This window comes from Myotis davidii, unplaced genomic scaffold (assembly GCF_000327345.1).
Source record: "Myotis davidii unplaced genomic scaffold, ASM32734v1 scaffold217, whole genome shotgun sequence".
Taxonomy (NCBI): domain Eukaryota; kingdom Metazoa; phylum Chordata; class Mammalia; order Chiroptera; family Vespertilionidae; genus Myotis; species Myotis davidii.
The window spans coordinates 881,609-904,687 of NW_006290034.1; the positions used below are offsets into that span (position 1 = coordinate 881,609).

Sequence of the window (23,079 nt, forward strand, 5' to 3'; positions counted from 1 at the left end):
GGGAGAGGGCCAGAGGCTGAGGGAACAGCGGCTCCCCTGAGCTCTGTGAGGGGTGCTACGGACCGGACGTAAAACACCGCGATCGTTCTCTCATCGATTTGAAGGCCCAGCCCCTCGGGGCACCTCGATGCCCCTGCTGCAGTGTGGCCGACGAGACAGTGCCAGCCACGGTCTGCTCGGGGGTCTCCTGCCTCCATCCACGGGCACCGGGGAGTGGCCCATGAGATTCCACATCGTGATGGCATTCCAGGCCCCTCTGGTAGCTCCTGCACCTCCTCCTCCTCCTCCTCCCCTTCCTCCCCTTCCTCCTCCTCCTCCTGACATCATGGGAAGTTGTGGGGACTGGCATTCAGTCAGAAGCAGAATATAACCTTTCTTTTCTTTTTTTTAAAAATGTATTTTTTATAGATTTCAGAGAGGAAGGGAGGAGGAGAGATAGATAGAAACATCAATGATGAGAGAATCACGGATCAGCTGCCTCCTGCAAGCCCCCCACTGGGGATTGAGCCCGCAACCTGCGCCTGTGCCCTGACCAGGAATCGAACCCTGAGCTCCTGAGGCAGCTGGGACCCACTGAGCTATGACGGATGGCCCCGTTCTGCTTTAAAGGCGGGTGTCCGATGCCGCGAGAGAGCGTGCGGGACGTGAGGTCTGCCCCTGCCTCTGGGCTGAAGCTGCACATGCTACAAACGGTCCCATTTGTCTGGGGCAGCCGGGAAAGCAGATGGTTTGACAAAGGTTGATTTCAAAGTCCTAGCACATGTGCCAACGAATGAGACTGTGAGGGGGACACGAACATCAGGGCGCCTGTGTTCCCCTGCGGGCCCAGGCGGGAGCCTTTACCCGTCAGTGACAAGACAATCGCGACGATGAGAAATGTGGACCCAGGAGACAGACTCCCTTACAGCCCTCACGCAGCGTCCCCTCATCTCAAGCCCTCAGAGACAGCCGCCAGCTCCCAGGTCGCCGTCTGTCCTTCCCACTGGGAACTGTCACCAGCAACACCACAAGGTGGGGTCATCAAAGACCGGAGACTCTGGCTTGGGACACGCCCTCCAATCTTTCAGCAGCGTCCCCGTCCCCGAGAGCAAGATGCCAGGGAGGGCACCACCTACCCGACACTCCTCCGTACGTGGTCCGCTTCCCGGCGCCCACTGCTGGCCAGGGCGTGCCGTCGGCGCGGAGTCCCATCAGGCCCGAGACCGTGTTGGTGGCGGTCACACCATCTGCGCCACCTGCGGAAAACACATCACCACTGACCTGCAGTTTTTAAAGGGATGTGGGGAAACCCATGCAGGCCCGACAGCCCGGGAAAACGTGCCCGGCACCTCCTCACGCCAGTGTTTCCCCATCCGGTGCCTGCCCTGAGCCCGCTCCTCCACCTGCACTTAGAACGCTCAGCATACACATGGTTAATCACCGCCTCTCCATGTCCCCAATTCCTGTACAGACGTGTGGATGCCAAACGTTCTGTACTCAATGCTATTTTCCAGGTAATTTACAATATATATGTGTAATATATTTGCAAATCAGGATGCAATTTCCAGTGGGTAGAAGGCAGCGTCGATGATTTGTAAAATCATGCACTGACCCTATAATTTATGGATTCAAGAGATGTTTGCTGCTCACATGTTTAAGGCAGTGTATTAGGCCCACCCAATAAAATATAATGGCAACTCGTCAGCAATTTCACATCATGGAAGGTGGTATCTTTTTCTTTTACTTTATTAAAGGTTCAGAGGCTGCTGTTGGACTGTTACATTATCGTGTCATTTGTTTCCGGGTGATCTGTGGTGACTGTGGCTTTGTTTCGTAATTCTCCCTGCGTGAGACACGAGTTTCTGAGGAAACAGGACTGTTCCTTGGCTCCCAAGTCTGGCGTCTCTTTATGAGCCTGAGTCCAGGGGCATCTACCGGTCTGAGCTCAGGCTCACTGATGCTTTCCTTAACCTCTAAACCCATGGTTCTCAACCTTCTGGCCCTTTAATACAGTTCCTCATGTTGTGACCCAACCATAAAATTATTTTCGTTGCTACTTCATAACTGTCATGTTGCTACTGTGATGAATCGTCATGTAAATATCTGATGCAGGATGGTCTTAGGTGACCCCTGTGAAAGGGTCGTTCCACCGCCAAAGGGGCCGCGACCCACAGGTGGAGAACCGCTGCTCTAAACCAAGACACACGTACATTCGTGGCCAGAGATAAGCTGCGTGTGACTCCATCCTGCAGGCGCGAGTGCGCACCTGGGCCATCGGGGCGGGTCTGGAAGCCTTACCTTCCTTGGCCGCTCTCGCGATGCTGACGATGTCCGTGACGTTGGGGGTCAATTTGGCAAAAAACGGAATGCGAATCGCTTGGCGGACCCAGCGGCAGATGTTCCGCACCAGCTCCGGATCCTGTCAGACAGGTGAGCGAAATACGGACCGTGATTAAAGAGCCGCGCTGTCACCGCCGTGTCCCAGCCACCCCCCCGGCGCCGAGCTCCAGGCATTCTCAGGATGACACCTGGATGCACGGGGTGGGGGGTGCCCCCGCTTGACGTGAACGGAGAGCTCAAAGCACAGAGGTCACACTTAACAGGGCCTTCGGGACCCAAAACTACGCAGCACCCGGCGGAAGGCCGTGCTACCCCCGATGTAGCAGGAATCAAACGAAACTTCCGGGGAGAGTTGGGGACGCCCGCAGAGCTCCCAGTGAGCTCCCTGGCTGGAGTCCAGCAGGGAGTGTCTAGACTGGGGCCTCCTGGGTGAACGCGATGGGACCTGAAACCTGCTGCTTTCGTTGTTATTATTATTATTACTATGTAATCCTCACCAGAGGATGTTTTTCCATTGATTTTTTTTTTTTCAGAGAGAGTGGGAGAGGAAAGACAGAGAGAAACACCGATGTGAGAGAGACACATCGATTGGTTGACTCCTGCATGTGCCCCGACCAAGGCCTGGGCTGAGGAAGAGCTTCAACCAAGCTCTTGGTTACGTGCCCTTGACCGGAATCGAACCCGGGACCGACGCGCTACCCACGGAGCCACCTGGCCAGGGCTCACTCTGTTCTCAGGAGGCTCCGTCAGGAGAAGACCTGTGGCCCCCAGTCGATCTCTGAGGATGCGAGCAGGTGCTGAGACAGGCTGCACACGAGCTCATCAGGAACCTCGGCTCCTGCCAACGTTCCCACGCCCCGAGCAGCACCTCGCAACACGCACCCCGGAAAGAACTGACCACAGCGGCACCAGTGGAATAAGCGCGCCCGTGTTCCCGCGCCCGCCCCCGGGGGTTCCGCGGCGCCTGCGTTCTCACGGACGAGTGTCACTTAGAGGGTGATCGCCTGCCATTCAGAGGGCGATCCGGGAAAACAGCTTCGGTGTAGTCACGCTCTCTGATTCCCACCCAGACTACAGTTCTCCCCCGCCCAGTACTTTTAGTGCAAAATGTATTCTGACAGGTACAGAGTGCACTCTGATAGATCGCCTTAAGATATGCAAAAGCAATTCATTATGGAACGTGGGAATATTATCTTAGCAAGTGGAAAGGTGGTATTTTTTTTTTTTGAATAAAAGAAAAAGCCAGAAAGAAACATAGTCATATATTTCAACGATGAAACAGTAGGCAAGCACATCCTTTGCAATTAATCTTCGTATATGTAAGAAAGCTGCTCTTTGCGTTTTAACCTTTCCGAGTCTTTTAAGATGAGATTTCGAACGGTCTAACCTTTAGAAAGGACCTTTTCACGTGGGCCTAATGCGTCTCAGCCCGTCATCTCGCGTTCTCCCAGACCTTATGCATTTGGGGGCCAAGATGCTGCGATGAGGCGGTTTCTGGTGACTGTTATTGTCTCCGTGCAGCAGAACTAATCATTTTAACAAAGAAACAGTTCTTCTGGCTTTGCTTGTTCTCTTTTCCAGGACAGTCATCTCCTCATGAAGCAAAACGACGAATGTGGCGGCGTGGGGCACGCTCTACGGGGCACACTGCGCCGTGAATAGTAAAACCTGGAGACCGAGCTGAACAAATTCTCACTCATGAAAATGGAGATCGGCCCTGCCCACGCGATGCTCATGAAATATTTATCACCGCGCCATTGGCGTGATGGAGGGAGTTGCATCTTTGGGACTTGGATGTGTAAGTGATAAATTTCCATGGGACGTAGCCTAGAAATGACAGCAACTCGAGGTGATGGGGAGAGCACGTCCTTCGAGAAACACGCGTTTCAAGGTAGGATCGGACACTAGGTGAACCATCACTTGCCTTGCATAATACGTGGCATGCAGCCTGCTCAGGATGACCAAAACAGACTTAAAATCTTACTGGGGCCTGGCTGGTGTGGCTCAGTGGATTGAGCGTCGTCCCAGGGCCCAAGAGGTCGCTGGTTTCTATGCTGGGCCATAAGATAATCATTTCTAATTCTAATAACTAGTATACAGTTATAGTCTACTAGAGGCCCGACGCACGAAATTCATGCAGGAGTAGGCCTCCCTTCCCCAGGCTGCCCTCGCAGCCCCGGCTTTGTCCAGAATGTCGTCCGGAAGGACGTCTGGTCTAATCAGCATATTACGCTTTTATTGCTACAGGCAGTGTGTAGCATATAGTATATAGCTACCTGTCCTAGTGCTAGCATGTGGGAGTGTTCGGTGGGGGCACCCTGCTGCTTTGAGGCCCCTGTGACGCCCTCTCTCTGGAGGACTGGCGTTCCCCCAATTACCGAGGGCACCAAATCTCCCCGGTTTCATGCTGTGAATAAAGGGAAAAGCACTGGAGAATGGGACTGAGAATTTCTTGATGAGCTAAATTACAAGTGAAGTTTGTGACTTTAAGAAACATTTCTCTTCAATTTACCTGGCAATTTTCATGCTGTACAAGTCTTTTCAAAATGCCTTTCTCAGAAGCTGGCGTTTCAGCGAGTCCATTTAGCAGCTCTAAGATGTTTTCCACTGAGGAACTTCTGAGCCCTCATTCGCAGGCCCCGCAGTAAGTAGCCAGCATTTTACTGCGTCCTTTTCCTGATGGAGAGAACGCGGGCCCCAGAGGTCAAACTGAGTGCCTCTTTCAACTTCCTAATTTTCTCCCCCATTTTCCAGGCCTGAACCATCATCTCCTTGAGCAAAATTGCTCCCTGAAGTGAAATTCTGCTATCCCTCACAAGCGAGGACTAGGAAGGCTCCCACTTCATTCCTACCTTAAGACCAGATGCAGCGTCAGAGTCATAAGTTATTTTAAAAGGGGACAAATGAAAGTAAGCATTTGAAGCTATAACCACCTGGCAGTCAGTAGCCGTGGGCCTGACATGTATGTGATGACGGGGATGACTGCTGGGAGGCGAGATGGGGCCTTCAGCTGATGCCCAATAGACTGAGCCTGTTCTCAACCGAATAGGGAGCTGGCGTCTCCCTCCCTGCGCCCACGGCGCCCCCCAGAGCCCGTATGCAGTGACCCTCGCAGTGCTGGAGGTGATCCAATGCTCTCCATCCGCCACAGAGATCCCACCGAGGGACCAATGATGCTGTGATTCCGCGTGGCCACACGGCTGGTTCTAAATAGCTAAGAAACAGACCACACATACACTCTGCACGTGAACCACGACGGGCAGCCGACATCGGTCCCTGTGTAATGAAGGGAGACAGGTCAGCCTAGTGACCTGTGTGTACCTCCCAGACCAGCCGTCACTACCTCTGTTTCCTCCGCCCACAGTCCCCTCCCCACTCACGTCTGCACACTGGCTCCAGCCCCCAAAAGAACCGGTTTGGCTCAGTGGATAGAGCGTTGGCCTGAGGACTGAAAGGTCCCAGGTTCAATCCCGGTCAAGGGCATGTACCTTGGTTGTGGGCACATCCCCAATGGGAAGCGTGCAGGAGGCAGCTGGTCGATGTTTCTCTCTCATCGATGTTTCTAACTATCTCTCTCCTTTCCTCTCTGTAAAAACTCAATAAAATATATTTAAAAAAAAAAGAATTAATGTTCTCATTTATCTTCCTTTAAGGTTTTGTATATTCTTCTATTTTTACGACTTCATAGAACTTTAGTAAAGAGACGACTACCCGAGTATTATTTGCTACATAACTGGGTGGATCATTTGATAAAAATATTTGAAAAGTATCAGTAGGGTTGTACATTTCCAAAGACACATTACAAAAGATGATACAAATGGTCGGACGACATAGAACATACGAGTGCTCCCGTAGAGCGTTCTTACACACTCGGCTGCCAATTGTCCAAGAACGACACACCTACTGTGTGCAACTGGCTCTCCTGACAGCTCGCTGCAGTGTCGCTGTGACTGTTGCAATCAGTCAGTATAGAAAAGCTATCACTTGCAAATGTTTAAGTTAATCTTATTGCATCAGTTCTTTGTGCAGGGGGCCTTTGGGCTTATTTCTTCCTGTTATTGAACATCTCATCAAAGCTCACAATTTGTTTCAGGAGAGATAAGCTAGAGAAAATGAATTCCACGGTGAGTGAGAGGTGATCGGGGCCAGTCTGATAGGAGGAACTTGACACCTACAGCAGCTATTAAAGAGAAAGGGAAAAGGAGAAACATCGTAAACCTAAATTTTGTTAAAATCGCATGAATAGGAATGAGCATTAACAAAAAATGTATATTAAGATACGGAAGTTGAATCCTGCAGAAGGTCGTTTTTGTGGTTAAGCCATTAATGTTGAATGCCCCGTATTAGAGGGAGAAGAGCCGCTGTTAGTATAAGCACACTCAACATCAAGTATCTCTCCCTTTGGGATAGAATCGGAGTTGCAAGCAGACAGTCCTGGCCTTCTCTATTCCCAGTGTTTGATCCTTGACAAGCACTCCACAGGCAACGACAGGTGAGCTGAGAAACATCTGCGTCAAAGCGTGTGAAGGGCACATCAGGTAAGCATCTTGCTCTACAATTAAAACACAAATACAGCCCGCCCGGCGTGGCTCAGTGGTTGAGCGTCGACTTACGAACCAGGAGGTTACAGTTTGATTCCCAGTCAGGGCACATGCCTGGGCTGCAGGCTCGATGCCCAGTAGGGAGCATGCAGGAGGCAGCCAACCAATGATGTTCTCTCATTGATGTTTCTATCTCTCTCCCTCTCCCCTCCTCTCTTAAGTCAATAAAAATATATTAAAAAAATAACACACAAATACACACAAAACGAGTAACTATCAGATTATTCCACAACTGTGAATTTTGATCAATACAGTATTCACATAAACAGAAATAGACAGACGTTGATATTTCTATGATACTTCCCCTAACTCCGACAACACCAAACAGATACCATGTGTTTTGAGAGCCCCTTACTCAGGGCCCTCGCTTCTTAGGGAACAGACAGCTGTTTGAACATTGTGTACCCTGTAGTTCATCTTGATATAGTGACATCAAATGGAGCCACAGAAATAAACCCAGATCTTCCCAGCTGTAAAAGAAGTCAGAGGGAGGGAGGCCCACGTCGATGCGTTAGCAACAGCCCTAAGGAGTGTGAAGACCTGTCTATTTCCTTTCAGATCATGTTCTTGCTGTTCATCGTCCGTCAGTGCTTGAAGGGGGCAGGGGAGCGAGTCCGTGTGTGAGCGCCAGTCGGCGCCGTGGTAAACAGTCAGGCATCGCCAGCCGTACTTATCCTGCTTGCATAGAGGAGACCACCTGTGGCCCAACAAGTCCCTTTATGGGGTGATACTCACTCATTCATTCATTCAACAAATGTATGTTCAGCTACTGCCTTCGCTGCTGAGGTTATAACAGCAGATAAGACAGTTACTGGACTCATGGAGTTGTCATTCAAGTGGAAAATACAGCAAGTCGAAAATGCATAAATGTGTAATATAGTGTAACGTAGGTATTAAAATACATACAGCAGGGCAGGAGGAGGGGAGAAGGGGAGACTGGGAGGCGGAGTGCACGGGGGACGGCTGCCCGGGCTCACCCTGAGGAATCCACACTGAACTCTGTGTGTTCTATCCGGGACCAGCACAAACCACCACTTGCTGTTACCGAGACTTAAATTATTTTAATTTCACGGAGTTAACTTTTTTCCTGTGCTCCTAGATTTTGAGTGGTCTGAAGTCAGGACCTGCATATATTTTTCATCATGCCATATCATCTATAGGGAGCACAGCACTGGTTTACAACAGATAAAATTGTCGACTATTCATCGCCTTCGATAAGACTTTATGAGAATGAGATGTGACTTCAAAGCGAATGCCAGGCGCCCAGCTATATACATAAAAGGCTGAGTGTCTGTCCGACAGATAGCTGTGATGCGCAGTGACCACCAGGGGCAGACACTCAACGCAGGAGCTGCCATGATGCGCACTGGCCATTTAAAAATAAATGGCACCATGGACCTGGCGCTGACAAACCTTCCCCCAAGTGGGACGCAGGCCCTGCTATCACCCCAGAACCCCAGAGTGACACCCCACCAAATCGCAGCCAGTGCTCCCCAGACCTGATGGCACAAAATGTGGCCCCCAGCCCAGCCCAGCCCAGAAATGGTCACTGGGGGCACCAGGTAATGACGTCACGTAGCAATGCCCGTCTTCCTCTTCCTAGCAATTAGCCTCCTTGGAGTTTCTTCAGCCCAGGAACACAACTTGCTTTATAGCCAGGTACAAACATTTTACAGTTTAACCAAATGCCTGTGAAGCATTTTCCCATGCCTCATCTCATTTGATCCTGACAGAAGTCCTGGAGTAGGTAGATAGGAGACTCGGTGGGATCCTATTTTCTTCTCGTTAGCCGGGAAACAGAGATTTAGAAAGCTTAGAAACTTGACCCAATGAAAGAGAAGAAATGTTGGAACTTGAAAATGACTTCAGGTTTTCTCACTGCACAGACTATAGTCAAACACTGCTGCAGTTAAATATTTCACCCTTTGTTCTCCCTGAATGATCTACAATAATAATAATCTGCTTTGTGTTGATATTACTGCTGTGTTGCTGACAGTGACCTGAAAGAGAGGTTGGGGTGCTTTGCTGAGCTGGAAAAAGTTTAGCTACATCAGAAAGCAGTTTAATGAAGCAAGTTTATTCTGTGTCTGGAAAAGGCTAAGTTGACTCACGCATGCGCGATACATACAAAGCTCTTGCTGGCACCAATCGCACGCGTGTTTTGATCTGTCACTGTCGACCGTGAATTTGGTTGACACTCTATTATCGAGAAAGGGCGAATAGCAATACTAAAATATTTCTAATTAATTTCCTTTCAATGTGCATGAATCCGTGCATCCAGCCACTAGTGTTTTATAAGATCACTACTTGTTTCTATTACCCGGTTTTCTAGGTAACACAATAGCAGGAAACCGAGAGGCAGGTGTTAGCGGGTAGAGGGCTTGTGAAAGTCAGGCTAATGCTTAGCCAAGCCTTTTCTTAACCAGCCTCACTGTACCAGTCACGGTTTTTGAAAAACCATAGATTGCTCTACTTTATATGAGACCATTCACCAGAAGTTAAAACTGCAAATGTTTGCACTTGTGTTCAAACGGGTTATCGCTAGGGAGTGAGATTTTCTTCACAAAGAAGGAATGGAGATAAAGGGAAGGAGGAGAGAGAGGGAGGAAGGGAGGGAGGGAGGACGGAAAGAGGGGAGGAAGGGAGGAAGAAAGAGAGAGAGAGGAAGGAAGACAGAGGGGGGTAAGGATCGATAAAGGGAGGGAGGGAGGCAGGCTGGCTGAAGGAGACTAGACCTAAGAAATGGAATTAACTCCTCCAAATCATGGCATTTGTATTTTGTCACAAATTCAACAATAGTGCCATCTGTTCAGAGAGGCTTAAGAGTAATGGGTAGCATTTCACTTTCAGACACAGGCCTAGAATGACATAAGATTAATTGAATGTCTGTGCTTTTATTAAGAAAATAGGTTGGGTTACATTTCTTCTTAAAGCTACACACGCTTCTGCACGAGCAGGAAGGCAGAGACATGCAGCCACTGTACTCCTGAACGTGTGGCTACCGTGCCGTGTTTAGGAACGTTCTGGAGTTCCTCCGCCAGGTCCCTTGTATTCCCCGAGACACTCCGAGACCCAGGCTGCCGTCTCCGAACTGTGCCAGGAGCACTGAGGACGCAGCACCGAGGAGGCAGCCATTGCGCCTGGGCCCGGATCTGCCGTGGGGGCCCGAGGCGGCCGGCCCAGCCCAGCCCAGCCTGCGTGTGGAGCTCTGGGTCCGAGCTGCCTCCTTCACGTGAGGTCTTTCAGCCCCTGCTCCTGTGTCTGTTTTATGTCGTTTACTGTCAAGGGCCAGGTGGCTTCCACAGGATTTAAAACAGGGTGTGAGCCCGGCCAAGGTGGCTCAGTGGTTGAGTGTCAACCCATGAACCAGGAGGTCACGGATAGGTTCCCGGTCAGGGCACAGAAAAGCCGGGTTGCCGGCTCCATACCCAGTGGGGGGTGTGCAGAAGGAGCCGATCCATGATTCTCTCTCATCACTGATGCTTCTATCTCTCTCCCTCTCCTTTCCTCTCTGAAATTTATAAAAATATATTAAAGAAATGAAACAGCTGAGTGAAATATACATGTATACAATGAAATTGCTTACAATGTATCATACATGCACTCGGTTTCCATTGAAGACATAGACCCATGTATGTATGTTTGTGCAAGCACACATGCATGCACCATGTATGTCTGGGCCTGTGTACACACACACACACACACACACTATGAACAGATGAGCAGTGGCAGTGCCGTCAGGGCAGGGCGAGGAGCAGCGCCACCATTGGCGGATGTGTGACTGCGAACTCTGTCCCTTTTGTTTGGTTCTGTTCCCAAAGCTCCGAGCGCGACCTGTCCTCTGAGCACGGAAATGGTGTGGGCTGGTCATGCCCAGTGGAGGCCGTGCCTCCTCCTGGCGGGGGAGGGGAGAGCAGGACTGAACAGGGACCCTGTGCTGGGTCCCTACATGCTGGGTCCCGGGCCCAGGACAAGCCGTGCTACATGCCCCAGGCTCTGGGAGAGAAAGCGGTAAATGTGCAGCCGGTAAGTAAGTAAATGCTGATCGGGGCGATGGATACACGGAAAACACAAAAGCAAGAACCGAAGAACAGCGCTCCGTAACGCAGTATGGCTCGGACACCCACAGACTACACCCGTGCCGTGTCCAGTGTTCGTGGGCGATCCTGTAAGACCCGCTCACATCTCCTGTGTAAGGAGTGTGGACCACGCAGCAGGGGTGGCGTGAGCGAGCCACTCGGCTGCAGGTGAGCTGGCGTGGAGGCCTCTGGCAGAGCGGGCAGGTTTTTTCCAACTGAGAAGCACAGAATAATTCTTTAAATTTTTTATTTATTTTATATATTTTTTATTGATTTCAGAGAGGAAGGGAGAGGGAGAGAGAGAGAGAAACATCAATGATGAGAGAGAATCACTGATAGGCTGCTTTCTGCACACCCTCGACAGGAATCGAAGCCGGGACCCTCCAGTCCGCAGGTGGACATGCTACCCACTGAGCCAACCGGGCAGGGCACAAAATAATTTTTCAAAGTGATCTGTCTAAGCGACCCCTGCAGAAAGCCAGCTGCTGGTTCTCGCGGACATGAAGAAAGCACTGAACCAGTTAGAACTGGCTGCGTCTCGGGAAGCACAAGTTCCGGGTACAGTGGCAGAGCCGCACGCACCTATGCTCGATGGGAAACACGGCATAGGGGTGTTCGAAAATGTCCCACAGGGGCTCAAGCAGAGGCCACGTGAGCAGCTCATCGATGGTTCCGGTTCTGCTTCTACGGACGCGTTAGGGGCCCACGGGACCGTTTCCACATTTCAGTTCGACTTTAGACTCTTTCCGAGGAAGGTTTTACAGGAGAGCGATGCTCAGGGATTTGAGGTCTTGGGGCATATGCTCATTAATATCGACGTCTCAGGGCTCGGAGAGCGCCTCTCTCTGACAGTTTTTTGCTAACTCTTCGGTAGTTGCTAAAGCTTGGCTTATTCAGCTTAATATGGCACTTATTTGGGAGACGCAGATGTTTTAAAAATAAATGTTTTCATTAATTTCAGAGAGAGGAAGGGAGAGATAGAAACATCATTAAGAGGAAAAACAGCAACATGTTTAAAATATTGATTTCTTAATTTTGGGTTGGAAAAGTGGGGGGCATCTTATACACAGAAAAGTAATTACAAAAATTAGCCCGGCCAGTGTGGCTCAGTGGCTGAGCGTCGACCTATGAACCAGGAGGTCACGGTTCAATTCCCGTTAAGAGCACATGCCCAGGTTGCAGGCTCCATCCCCAATGGGGGTGGGGTGGGGAAGGGGCATGCAGGAGGCAGCAGATCAGTGATTCTCTCTCGTCATTGATGTTTCTCTCTCTCTCCCTCTCCCTTCTTCTCTGAAATCAATAAACAATTTTAAAAAATAGTAATTACAGACGTTATTTAAAGAACCTGGGAGAATGGAACCGCCGTGAATTCAACCTGAGAGTGTGGCCTCCTGTCGGCGCTCAGCACGCGTGGGAAGCATGGACGTGCCGGGCAGCTACACGTGATGCCAGGGAGAGAGGGTTCCACCAGGAGCCAGGAGGCCCGAGTCCCATCTTGGGGCCAAGATGAAAAGGATGAGAACGGGGAGGCAACACGTGCTCAGAGAGATGGAGAAGGAGCCACACGCGTCCAATGTCAAGAAGCCGGAAGCCGAGGCTGTGAGTGAGATGAGGCCGTGCCGGCTGGGGGAGGGTCAGCGCCTGGGCCCCCGGACTGACCACCTCCTGACAGCTCTGAGGAGAAGGGAGGGAAGTCGGGCAGGAGGAGGGTGGGGGTGTGGATGGGGAGGGAGCAAAGACGGTTTCCTAGGTGACCGGAGATGAAGCAGGAAAACGGACAGGTGTGCGAAGAGGCTGGTAAGAGGGGAGGAAGGTTTATCTCAGGACTTCTATCGCGCCTGGGGACAGTGGGCCGGGGCCGGGACGATGGAGAAATGAAACAGAAAAGAGGGGAACGCGTCAGACAGTAAAAGGGAGAAGGCTGGGCGTAGGCACCAAGCAGGGAGGCGGGTCTGGGCAGGAGGAGGGACCTGCTGACTAGACAGAAATCAGCCAGGAGAGCCCATCAGCGAGGAAGCCGGACGCCCCAGGACTCACCCCGATCCCCGCTGTCTTCCCTGCTTGGAGAAAAGCACTCACTGCCCCCTGCTGCCCACCGCCCGCCCACCGGGTGGTGATGCATCCATTCGGCCGGCCCAGGGCGACCCTCCCGCCTCCGCTGTCCTCAGGCGGGAGAGCCGCAGAACTCCCAGGCCTTTTGCTAAGAAACTGCCGAGGCCGGTCTAAACGGGAGGATCACAACGCGACAGGGTCTCTGGACTTGGTTTCCAGCGAACAGCACCCGAACAAAGTGACCAGGAGGCTGAGTGGGATGTGAAAGGCGCGCGTGGCCAGGGGAGTCCGGGACAATAGCGTGGGCTATGCGACCACTCAGCCATGGCCACAGGCGGGGCTGTGCCAACACGGGCAGGGGCTGTGCCGCGGCTCCGGACCTGGCTGGCTGGTGGCAGCAACTGGCGGCATGAGGAGCTTGGTCTTCTTCCTGGGAAGGGAGCTGCCTCTGAACCAACAAGCCGAACGCGGTCCCTGCCTAGCCCATTGGCCACCGGATCGCCACTCCCGCCTTCCCGAGTGGGCGGGCCTTTCACTTTCAGGCATGTGAGAAGGTCTGTGGCTGTGGAGTCCCTGTGTCACAGAATTCTGTCGACCAAGTGGCCGGACATTATAATCCTATTATCACTTTTTAAAATTTTAACTTGACTTCTATTTTAGGAGAGAGAGGAAGGGAGAGAGAGAGAGAAACATCAATGTGAGAGTGAAACATGGATCAGCTGCTTCCTGCACACCCCGTACTGGGATCACACCGGAACCCGGGCACATGCCCTGACCAGGGATCGAACCGGTCACCTTCCGGCGCACAGGACAAGGGCCAGCGGAGCCGCACCGGCCAGGGAAGAACTCCGTCACGCTGACCGACCATGTTTAACCCCAAACGTGTGGACGGAGACCCTGGGAAGTTAACTTTGGTAGAAATAACCCAAACACACAAAGGCGAGAGTGAGCAAATGTGTAAGAGCAAAACGTCACCTGCGCCTGACGGCGAGAGTTAAAGCTGCGTTGAGGGCTCTGGAAAGGCGGGAAGTTGCCAGAGAAAGTCAACACCGCAGTGAGCCGGCCAGCACCTCTGAGCTCTGAGTCCCTGGGGAAGGTGCTCAGAGCAGGTGGGGGTGGGGGTGAGCAAAGGTCTCAGTGGGTGTGAAGGTGACACCACAGGTGCCGGCACTGCACTGCCTCAGATGCTGCGGTTCGCAAAGGCCCCCTGGGCGGCCCTGCTCTGCCCCGCAGACACCTGGGAGGGGACCTGTTCCAAGCCCTGCCGTCTGGGGGCACTGGCTCTCTCCCACTGGCACCTACACCGTCCACCTGCTCAGTGAGGGGCCACCAGCTCACTACACAGAACCAAGGCATCATCCGTAGCATTCTGGTTTTCGTATGTATGTACCTATGTATGTATGTATGTATGTATTTGTTTATTTCAGAGAGAAAGAGAGAGGGAGAGAAAGAAACATCAATGATGAGAGAATCATGGATCAGCTGCCTCCTGCACGCCCTCTACTGGGGATGGAGCCCACAACCCAGGCATGTGCCCTGACCGGGAATCAAACCATGACCTCCTGGTTCCTAGGTCGATGCTCAGCCTCTGAGCCACGCCGGCCGGGCCTTCCGGTTTTCTGTGGCTCAGGAGGGCCTCCGTCCTGGCGTGTGCCCCTGGGGTGAAACCTCCGTGATAGGGAAGCCGAGAAAAATTCCCACCTGTTTCATGGGCTCAGGGATGCGTGGAAGGAAGGCAAGCTGCCCAGGTAGCTCCCACGAAGGAAGGACGAATGCATGAGGTCGAGGAGAATGCTAACGTAAGTGTAATGAGTATTCGCGAGGAGGTGCAATTAGAAAATAAAAATAATAATTAACTGAACGGGGATGACGATTTTCTGAGAACTAAAACCAAGCAGAGGGATGGCCAAGCGGAGCAGCCGTGCTGAGAACGGAATTAGAGTCCGGATAATACCATGGAAGGGGGGGGGGGGAAGGAAAATGAGCAATAAAGTAAGAGGTTTAGAGGAGAGGAGCTCCAGATGGGGGACAACATGAGCAGGGAATTAAAGAGAGAATCGAGGAAATAATAGAATAAAAGTTCCCCGAGTGGGAGAAGGACTTTTGACAAAATGGGCTCAGTCGGACGCAGACAGGATTAATTTTCCCGGAAGCCACACACCCAGACATAATCAGGGCAAGCGCCCGACCTCCAACGCTAATGAAGACATCCTCGCTTCTGCCACGAACAAAGCGGCGTCCTCCTACAAAAGGGAGATTATCTGACGGCGCTGCTACAGCAAAGGACCAGGATGCCAGATCCTTCCATCAGCGAACAAAGCCCTCCCACGGGAGGGAAAGCACAACGGTGCTCGGCACCCCAGGGCTCGGGCCGAAGCCACCCAGGTCCTGGCATCGTAGCTGAGAACACACTGGAGGAGGCACACCCGCCGCACAGCACTTCAGCCGGAAGCAAGTCGCTCCTTCCCACGCAGAGGAGGCACAATTTAACAGCGCGACAGACAGGGTGGATGCGGCTGGTAACTCTCGCTAAGCAAGGCTTGGAATAGAAGTTACAAGAGAGGGCTCTTAGAGTTAAGCGTGTATATAATTACATATTTGAATAAGTAAATATACATATTTGATAAAAATCTGCAACTAAAATTTTTCAGCTACGCAGAAAAACCCAGGACTTGTGGAGGGAAGAGAACAGGAAGGAGCAGATAGGAAGGAGTCTAAACGCCCCCATGAGTAGGGGGAGAGGGGGTGCAGGCATAAACGTGGGGTGTCCTAGAAGGGCCATCATCAGTAATGACCTTGATGCGCTGACTGAGAAACACTGCTTAACAGATCACTGTGAACAGAACAGGAGTTCCATACCGAGTGAGAAAGACCAAGCAGACAGACAGCAAACACCACGATAGGAAATAATCCATCACATGGACCAATCACACTCCATGCTGAATAGGCCGAGTTTCTTATAAAAAATGTCCAGACTGGGTTACAAGTTAAGCCGAGTCGCTAAAGTGAAAAGAAATAGGTGCAGGAACGGCACTGTGATGTGAAGAGTGAAAATCCAGACCCCAGTCATGAAAGGTGGTGAGGAGTGACATTCCATCATGACAACAGGCCTGGCCCCCAGACCCGCAGGCACCGACTGCTCAGCACACAGCCCGAGGCGCAGCACGACGAGGTGGCTGTGGAACCGGTGGGGACACATATGAAAACACGGTGACCGTAGAGATGAATACACCCCTGTGTGGCTTCCTGGAAAATTAATCCTGTCTGCATCCGACTGAGCCCATTTGGTCTAGATTTGGACCAGTCCGCCGGGGACAATCAGCAAGGATGGCCGCCCTGTGCATGACGTAAGGAACCAGGTGGTCTACTAGATCCTGTGGAAGCCGGGGGCCCCCAAAGCGCATCTTTCCTCCTAGACCCAGGAGAATACACTGGACGCACCACCGGCCACAAGAACATCTTGGCGTTTTCCCACTAACAGTGCTTCCGTTCACCAGTTCTTGGAGCAGACTCCAGGCCTCTACCCTCCTCCACCCGCTGCTGGTGTTGGCAGGAGAGTGGCGATAGGGTGAGTGGCAGAGAGAAACCGGGTCCGTGGGTGGAGGGAGCGAGGCCTCAGCCCGTGTCCCCTCTCCCCCGAATCAGCGGGGCCACTGCTGGGGTTGGGCCTCCTTTGTCTTTAGCTCATCTGTCTTCCTTGTATGATTTCTCTCTAAGAATCTCACAGTCACCAAACGCAAGGTCCTCCTCCCCCCTCTCTCCCCCCACCCCGCCTATACGTGTGGGCATGCACACCGGATTTATACAAACACTTCCTTCACTTATGTTGAATTTCAGACCCTAAAGCGACGCAGATGTCCTCAGAATTACATCCGTACGCACGCGCCCTGACACCAGACTTTCCTCACGAGCCCTTCTTTTCCACCCCGAGAGTAACGTAAGGAGATCAGGGTCTCAGATTTACGCAGGAACCACGGACGCGTCACACGCCTAAATGCTTCCCCGGACTCGGACCACGCGGGGAGCGATGGCCACGTTTGCTCGGGCTTAGCCTGGACCACACTCGGGGACCTCAGGCTGGAGCGCGACCCTGATGGCCGGTGCCGCGAACCGGGAGCCTGTTCTTGGGGTTTGCTTCTCATGGAGCTCGCGCCCCCGCGCTCTGCTGGTTCCCATGGGACCCGTTTGGAAGCTCACATGCTCATCGGAGGACAGAAAGTTAAAAAAAGAAAAGAAAAACAGGCCCAGTGGAAACAGACCGTGTCCCTCTGCAGTGAGGTTACTTCTGACAAGGATCATTTTTTTTTAAAGTCAGAGTCCTTAAACTAACACGCCTGGAAAACGCTATGTCTGAAAAATTGTCTTATAAAATTTTAAGCTGAGAAAAAAAAATAGTCCCTTTGCTTAAGGCGACTTAAGCAGCTGACCTCATCTCTGTCCCTTTTTAATCTCCTGTGTTCTTGTAGTATTGAATTTTTCTAGTTTCTACTTCCAAGAACAACTAATTTAATTTTTCAAAGGGCGGCAGGAATGGCCTTTTAGCGAATAAGAATTTTTCATGTTATGCCTTCATAGGACTCGGAGACCTGTTATTATTTTATGGGGGAAATTACCCGAGTTCCCTCCTCAGGAGAAAGCACTGAGACTTCTTCACGACTCCACACGACTCCCCGAGGCTGAGCAGAAGGGGCCCGGGTTCCCAGTGGAATTAATCAACGTCCAGATGATTACGGCCGGCGGTGGGCTCCGAGGTGGCCAATACGCTTATCAGAGTCGCGCATGAGAACAGAAGACTCACGTCCCTTCATCTGCATCCACGCGATGTCCATAAACATAAGGACGTGGAAGACGAGGTCAGATGCAGCCCTGGGAGCGGACGCTGATGAATGAGTCTGAGGACGATTTGCGTGGGGACAGATAAGCCGGCTGTTGGGTGGCCGGGCCGTCGGGCGACCGGGCCTGGCTCCGTGGGCTTGGAGTTGTTTTTATTTAGTGCTGTTTGCAGCTTCTGTCCCGGCAGCTCACAGAGGGGCTGATCATCCACGCCCCCGCAACCCCTCGCCGTCACCACCGCAAAGAAGGACGGTTCCATTTATTTTCATGGCAGAGCCCCATGTTTGAGGTCTGTGGGAGTCTGCTTCCTGGCTGTGGTCCACCTACAGTTTCAGATTTTATTTTTTTACTTTTCCCACTTTTTATTTTGCTAAATTTTTATTTCTTTACTAGAGGCCCGGTGCATGAAATTCGTGCACTTGAGGGGGGGGGTCCCTCAGCCCAGCCTGCACCCTCTCACAGTTGGACAGCATTTAGTGCTGCTGCGGAGGTGGGAAAGGCTCCCGCCCCCGCTACTGCAATCCCCAGCCATCAGCCTGGCTTGTTTCTGGCTGAGCAGTGACCCCTGTGGGAGTGCACTGACTACCCGGGGGCAGCTCCTGCACTGAGCGTCTGCCCCCTGGTGGTCAATGCATGTCATAGCGACCAGTCGTTCTGCTGTTCAGTCAATTTGCATATCACCCTTTAATTATATAGGAGGATTTGTTTTTATTGATTTTATTTTATTATTTTTAAATGTTTTCATGAAATCTATGGGGGTTGCTAGAGTAAAGGGGTGTGAGGGGCGGGGGGGGGCAAAGAGGGCCTAATATATGGTGACGGAAGAGGATTTGACTTTGGTGGGCACAGATCTTAGAGCATAGAAATCCACACCTGAAATCCATAGGATCCTATTAGCCAATGTCACTCCAATCGTTTTAGGTATTTTTAAAAAACACATGATTAAAACAAACAAAACAAAATCATTAAAACCTTCTAAAAACCTGAGGACCGATGTGTTTCCTGACGGGTGTGCTGTCAAGGTCTTCTGAGCTTCACGTGTGTGCGTGTGCATGTGTGTGTGTGCGTGTGTGTGTGTAATTGTCTCCGCTGTCATCTATGAACCCAGACAGGCCCTCTTTGTCTGAATGTGACAGATCAGTTAGGACTGTGGCAACTACCATTTACAGCTATTGATTTCAACGTGACATTAAAGGCCCCAAATTCAACCATTATTCTCTTCAATTGTCACAAACAAAGGTTAATAACAGCTGAGCTGGGACTGAAGGGATCAAGTGAGGAGTGCCAACTGAAATGAGCACTTTGCCTTCTGTGAGCCACAGATCAGTGTGGGGGTCCGCGTCCCCCGCCCCCTATTCCCAGTGAACTGTCATCGTTTTCAAAAGGCGCCTCTCTCCCAAAAGTGATATTTGAAATACAGAAAAGGGAAATGGAGTTTCCTAAGAAGTCATGCCATTTAGCATAATCAATAACTGAAGCTGCATGTCTCCGTGCAGGGAGTAATGCGTTTGCTTGGCTGCCTCCACTGCAGAGGGTAATGCTTCTCCTAACTGCTCGGGGGTCGGGAGCAGGGCTGACCGGCTGTTCGGCCCTCAGTTCACGCCCCGACTGCGGCTGGAGCTTTCTGGCGCCCATGAGAAAGCGTAAAGCAGCGGTTCTCAACCTGTGGGTCGCGACTCCTTCGGGGGTCGAACGACCCTTTCACAGGGGTCGCCTAAGACCATCCTGCATATCAGATATTTACATTACGATTCATAACAGTAGCAAAATTACAGTTATGAAGTAGCAACGGAAATAATTTTATGGTTGGGGGTCACCAAAACATGAGGAACTGTATTAAAGGGTCGCGGCATTAGGAAGGTTGAGAGCCACTGGCACAAAGGCAAGCACAGAACTGCATGAACACAGGCCTGCAGAGGGGGCGAGCGGTGTTCTCTCGGGGGCAGGGGTGGGAGAAAACTCCTTTTCTGTAATAAATAGGCAGGAAGTCGCTGGAGGCAAGCACAGAACCGTGTGAACACAGACCTGCAGAGGGGGCGAGCGGCGTTCTCTCGGGGGCAGGGGTGGGAGAAAACCCCTTTTCTGTAATAAATAGGCAGGAAGTCGCTGGCAAGACAGTCCGCACCGTCACAAAGCCGTGGCAAACTTAAAGAGCCTAGGAGCCTTTACAATCCCCACCTGCTTGTATTTACACCGTGAGTTCCCACCTACTTACCCTTCCGGTAAATGTAAATAAAGTCTTACGGGCTGTGTCCTCTATGACATTTTTAACAAGAATCTCATTTTTAAAATGACTCCAATAATGTGAATTATTATTGATGAGCCCTGCATCGTTAAAGATTTACAGAGAGCTATCAAACTATACTTCTTATTAGATAAAAACTAGCCATTTTTGGACCACTTCATAGAAAGGAACCCTAGACCAAGCAACTGAGTTTAGGATGAGTTATTATTGATCATTATTTCCTAGAAAAATTAATGAGACTCTGCCCCAGAGTCAACCTGTACATGCGAGTGACCACACTCGAAGGGATGTTAGAAATGGGGCAGCATTTCTGACTCAACCTGGCTTATGCTTTAGATCCACAGACCAACCTCTGGGCCTGAGTTAAGGCCCTGGACTAGTTTTCTGCAGTCTAATAAGATGACGGTGGTGAAATTATTTTATTTTATTTTTTTGTGGGTAAAGTGCAGGATTTTTATTTTTTTAAAATTTTTTATTGTTTGAAGTATTACATATAGTAGTAGATGTCTCCTTTCCCCCCCGCACTGACCTCTCCCCAGCCACCCCCACCCCCAGCACATGCCTGCACCCTCCTGGTGTCTGTGTCCATTGGTTATGCTCATATGCAGCATGCACACAAGTCCTGTGGGTGACCCCTTGCACTCAAACAGAAAAATATACTTCAAAACCTGACTTACTGAGATAGTTATATTTAAAAACTCACAGGAATTAACTATTGTTCCTAGATAGACAACTGTATAAAATAAGAAATAAAATTTCCAGAGTGTCTAACCACGAGGGGCGATGGTTAGCATTCTGTCCACTGCCCACCCCTATGTTCATACAGGCCTATCTATCTAGACCCCCATGTGATTATTTAACAAAACCCCACGCTTGCTTTGTGCTCACTCTGTCTCTCTCTGCATATATATTTATGTTTGCCTCTTTTATATTCATATGTTATATAGACATGTTACACATTATGCCCTTGCTCACTGTAGGAAAATGTTGATATCCAGTCTGTATCCTGTCTGTTTACTCTCGTCACGGTATCTTTTGAGACCACTCTTTTCTTTTAAAACTTGTGCCTTTGTAAGGAAGAGTTCCATATCACGAGATCAATGACACGGACGCCAAAACTGCTTTTTAAATGTTTGTAGTAAAGCCTATGACATGCAGGTTTTGAATGACTTGCAGCTGATTTTTGGGCAAGGACCATTTAGTTCATAGTTCCACGGTTTTGCACTGTTTGGCAGGGACAGCTCATGTAAATCAATCAGGTTTCCATATGTGCCTGGGTCTTTTTATGAGTTCTCTACTCTGTAACTTTGCACAATATATCTAAACCTGTGCCAAAACCATTATCTTACGAGCTATATAGTCTTAGAAGAATTTTTTTAAGCCTTGCCGAAACAAGGCCCCCCAAAATTAAGTTGCCTCCCCCCAAAAAGGGAGAGAGAGAGGATGCCTTATAAGAATTTTTGATAGTGATTAAGGTCAACTCCCCATTGCTTAGAGCAATAGCTAGCACAGAAAAAAATGCTGTATACGTATTTTATATATTATTATTGAATGCCTTGGATATTTTTGACCCTTTTATTATCCATATAATTCTTCTGGAATTTTTATGAGTTTTGCAATGAACCTAGTGATTAATCTGGAAAAAATAAAAATCTTTACGCTACAATTTCTAATTCCTGAATGTGATATTTTCCATATTTTATCCTTTTTAAATGTCTTCTGATAAAAATGCTTTAATTTTCTACATAAAAATTGTACAAATCTTTACTAAGATTACATCTTATTTATATTTTTAATGCAAACAGTAGTTATTTAAAAATGCTTGCTCATAGAAGTGACATTGGTGTTTGCATGTTGATATTTTTCTCAGCAATTTTCCTAAGCTCTTTATTAATTCTAATAATTTATCAGTGGATAATTTTATATGTCACTTGTAGATAACCAGAAGATATGTGGATAATATTTTTCCAATCCTTTTATATTTTTTATTTTTATACTTTCATTTCATTTTAAATGTGTTTTTCTATTCTTGCTGAGTTGCCATAGTATATCCAGCACAATGAAGACTAGATATGCAAATCGCAGGCATCCATCGTGTTTCATCTCTGATCTTTAACAATAATGCTCACCACATTTCAACATTTAAGTTTTGCTCTTTGCTGCAGTTAGTTTGCAAGCATGTTTAATCACTTTAAGAAAATTCCTTCCTAGTCATAGTTTTCTAAGATTTAAAAATTATGAATAGATATTGAATTTTATCACACATTTTTTTCTATACCTATTAAGATGAACATATGAATCCCCCCTTCCCCTTTAACTGTTTAAGTGATGGTTCATATTAATTGAATTTTGGGGAGGGGCTTAAGCCAACCTTGCTTTACTGTGATGCGTCCACATGCTCAGGCCATGTGCATCCGGATTCCCTCTGGAGGCAGCATGTGAACAGCTGGGTATTTTGTATCGATGCTCATGAGAGCCGGCCACAGGCTCCTTTCTCACACTGACCCTCCGATGGCCCCGTTACATGAGCAGGGGCCGTTTCCCAATGCCAGTTTGGAAGGCCAGCTTTTTCCTCCGTGCTAAAGACCAGCCACACTGGGGGCTGGCCGTTCTAGAGTTAAAGTGGAAATTAGGAATCATTTTTGACTAATTAGGATTCAAACAGCTCTCGCTGGCTGGTGCAATATATTCACGGATGTTAAGAAGGCATTGTCACAATTAAGGTTTTTGAAAAAAAGAAAATCCTTTCCAAGAGGATGTTTTCCATCGACAAACAGGCAAAATTAAATGCCCGATTAACACACATAATGTCCTCCTTAATAAATCTCAGCACCCTGCTAATTCTGCTAATACTGGGGCGCCGTCTACAATGCTTCCCTTTTGTTTCATGTGTTGAATAATTCAATTACGAGTCTGACAAAGCAATAGCAAGGGATTAAATGTGGATGAA

The 23,079-nt window shown here is 49.8% G+C and overlaps 1 protein-coding gene across 1 annotated transcript in view; it reads right to left on the reverse strand.

Annotated features, from left to right (window-relative positions):
* The window catches only part of DPYD (dihydropyrimidine dehydrogenase), a 322,055-nt gene that overhangs the window by 49,857 nt on the left and 249,119 nt on the right, over positions 1-23,079 (reverse strand). The window contains 2 exon segments of the mRNA XM_015563508.1: positions 1,116-1,235; positions 2,278-2,398. Coding sequence (XP_015418994.1) covers positions 1,116-1,235; positions 2,278-2,398 — 241 coding nt within the window.